Source organism: Canis lupus, chromosome 9 (assembly GCF_003254725.2).
Source record: "Canis lupus dingo isolate Sandy chromosome 9, ASM325472v2, whole genome shotgun sequence".
In the NCBI taxonomy this organism is placed as follows: domain Eukaryota; kingdom Metazoa; phylum Chordata; class Mammalia; order Carnivora; family Canidae; genus Canis; species Canis lupus.
In genome coordinates this window covers 49,622,507-49,625,319 of record NC_064251.1, presented here as the reverse complement: position 1 = coordinate 49,625,319, position 2,813 = coordinate 49,622,507, and the positions used below count along the sequence as shown (strand labels likewise).

At 61.2% G+C, this 2,813-nt stretch overlaps 1 protein-coding gene across 1 annotated transcript; it reads right to left on the bottom strand.

Annotated features, from left to right (window-relative positions):
* Positions 1 to 916: 916 nt before the first annotated feature.
* LOC112677501 (NOTCH regulated ankyrin repeat protein) lies at positions 917 to 2,410 on the bottom strand. The gene has a single exon (XM_025475966.3). The coding sequence runs from the start codon at positions 2,321 to 2,323 to the stop codon at positions 1,979 to 1,981; it is 345 nt and encodes a 114-aa protein (XP_025331751.1). The 5' UTR covers positions 2,324 to 2,410; the 3' UTR covers positions 917 to 1,978.
* Positions 2,411 to 2,813: the final 403 nt, after the last annotated feature.

Here is a 2,813-nt window from a genome sequence, read left to right as displayed (position 1 = left end):
CTAGGTCCCCCCACCCGGCCCCCCAGCTGGAAGAGCATTCTCCCCTGGCACCTCACAAATTCCGTACGTGGCCAACTGGGGCTGGCACTTGAGTTGTGCCCAGAGCCAGTTTACCAGGCTGGGTGCTTAGGTGAAGACAAGCCAAGCATTGTGTAGACGGCACCCACAGGTAGCGTGTTGCAGCCTGACCCTCTTCCCAGGTGCCAAGAGCAAGAAAAACCAACAAGCTTTTTTTAATTAAAAAAAAAATCAATGAAAAATTTATTCATAAATTTTTCATGCTGGGCTACAAGTCTATATCGTACGCTCAGGAATGTGCTGCAGACTTTATCCAGTTAGAAGTGATCATACCAGGACCCACACACAGCTTCCATATAAGCCTAGAAAGTCTTAACATTAATTAACATAATTAAAAAGGTATTTGCATCTAGAAAAAAATATACAGAAAAACTCCTTTTGGAGTAATCTGTGCCTCAGTTTCAATGTCTGCTTGTTTCACTGACATTATCAATATATTCTTCTCACACAAGGGTTTATAAAAGGCCCCAGATGACTGCCCGGGTCTGACCAGCCGCGCACAAAGGGCCTCCACCCACCTGTGTCCTCAAGTGCTCCCCATTTCTGCACGAAGGGTCAGCAGCACTCTACCCAGGGGAAGCCTCATTTAAATTTGAATAATTCAGCCTCCCTTTTATTTCTCGGGATCAAAACAACAAGGGGTGTGGGGTTGCATAGAAAATGGGAACCTCGGAGACCAGGAAGGGCGCCTTTCGGGAATAGTGACGCAGAAGCCCCGCCCCGGCCCAGGTCCCCGCGCGGCCCCTCCCCCACGTCGGGATTCGAATCGGGTCCGGGCGGCTCCGGGAGGCTGAAGACAACACAGTCCTTCAACTCACTCAGCAATTAGCACAAGAGATTCACAGTCTTATAGGTATTTTATAAAAATATAAATATGGGTACACTGTTGCCTTCACAACGCTGGATACAACGCCCTTTAAAATTGGGTTTATAACCAAGATTCAACAAATACACCTAAAACTTGGCTTAAAATATGTTAATATTTTATATTCTGTCATAAATGTTATGACATTTAATCGTGGCAAATCCATTTACTTTTTTTAAAAAAGTGTGCAACCAACTACCTAGAATAGAAGTCGCTAGAAAAGGCCTCACGCCACCCCAGCCCCCGAGGAGCCTCTGCAAAGCCAGCAGGGTCGGGGCACGGCCTCCCACGGGAGAGGGCAGAGGGAGGCCCGGGGCTCCCCAGTCGCGCTCCGAGGAGTATGTCCGCGTGTAAGGGGGGGGAGGGAAGGGAGGAGTGGCGGGGGCGGGGAGGGGGCCTCGCACGGGAAAACCATCAGGCTGGGCGGTGTTTTCAGTGCAACCAAGAAATGACAGACTCAAGTTTTTTTAAGTTTTAGGACTAGGAAAATAAAAACGCATCTTCCCCCGACAACCACATTGACCACGCACAGTATTTTCCAAACAACAACAAAAATCAGTCGCACAAACTGCACCCACAATGTGCACACACAGGATAAATAGTTTGGAGCCGCAGAAGAGCGGAGCGTCCCCACGGTCGCGCGTCCGGGCCGGGGCGGCGGGCTTCGGCCGCGGGTCCTGCGGGCGGCGGGGCGCCCCGACCCCCGAGCCCCGCCGCCCGCCTTCCGCCTCCGGAGAAACGCATGGACCGAGGATCCGGTGTCTCGGGACTCCGAACTCGCTGGTGGCCAGACTCAGATTTCAAAGGGGCTGCAGCCCGAGCACCGCCCCTTCCCCCAGCCAGGCGGCGGCAGCGGCGGCCGTGGGCAGCCCTCGGCCCAGGTCCGGGCGGCCGCGCGGGAGCGGCGACCCCGGGGCCCCCCGTGGGCGCGGACGCGCGCGCCGGACTCGTGGTGGCCGCGGTGCGCACCGAGGTAGTTGGCGGGAAGGTACAGCAGGCGACACGCTCGAGGCCCACGTCCGGTCCCGGCGGGCATCACCGGCCGCCGCCCGCGTACTTGGCCTTGGTGATGAGATAGAGCACGATGTCCTGGTGGCCGCCAAACGCGGCGATGTGCAGCGCGCTCCAGCCGTCGCGGTTAGCCAGGCGGATGTCCGCGCCGAACTTGACCAGCAGCTTCACGAGCTCCAGGTTGCCGTCGATGACCGACTGGTGCAGCGCCGTCTGGCCCTCGGGCCCGAACGAGTTCACGTTGAACTCGCAGTTGGTCATGTTCTGCAGCAGTGACTGCAGCTCCTGCGTGTTGCCCTTGCGCACGGCCTCCTGGAAGATGCGCTGCGTCTGCGGCGCCGAGCAGGTGGACAGCTCAGCCTGGCTCATGCTGCCGCCGGACGCGGGCCGGGGGCCGTGCCGGGGCTCAGCGCGGGCGGCGGCGGCTGCGGCTGCGGCGCGGGCCCCTGGCTGTCTCGGGGCGCGCCGGGGCGCATGGAGGGCGCGGAGCCCCCGGGCCCCGCACGCCGCCCCTGGGCGTTCCGGGCGCTGGGGGCCGGGGGCCGCCGCCGCCGGGCCCCCGCCGCATCCAGCCGCGCCCGGGCGGGCGGGCGACCGGGGCGGGCACTGCGCTCGCGGGGGCCGGTGGGCCCGGCGGCGCCGCCGCGCGTTCCGGGTCCCTGCTCGCTGCGGCTCCCACGCAGACCCCACGCGCCTCCCCACGCGCAGCTGCACTCGCCCGCCCGCCGCGCCGGGGCGCCTTTTACCCCCTTTATATTTGCATAACAATAGGGCGCCCGTGACGCGCACGCCGGCGGCCCTACGATTGGGCGGCGCCCACGTGGGGGCGGGGCTGGGCGGGGCGTGCCCCGGCGGCCGC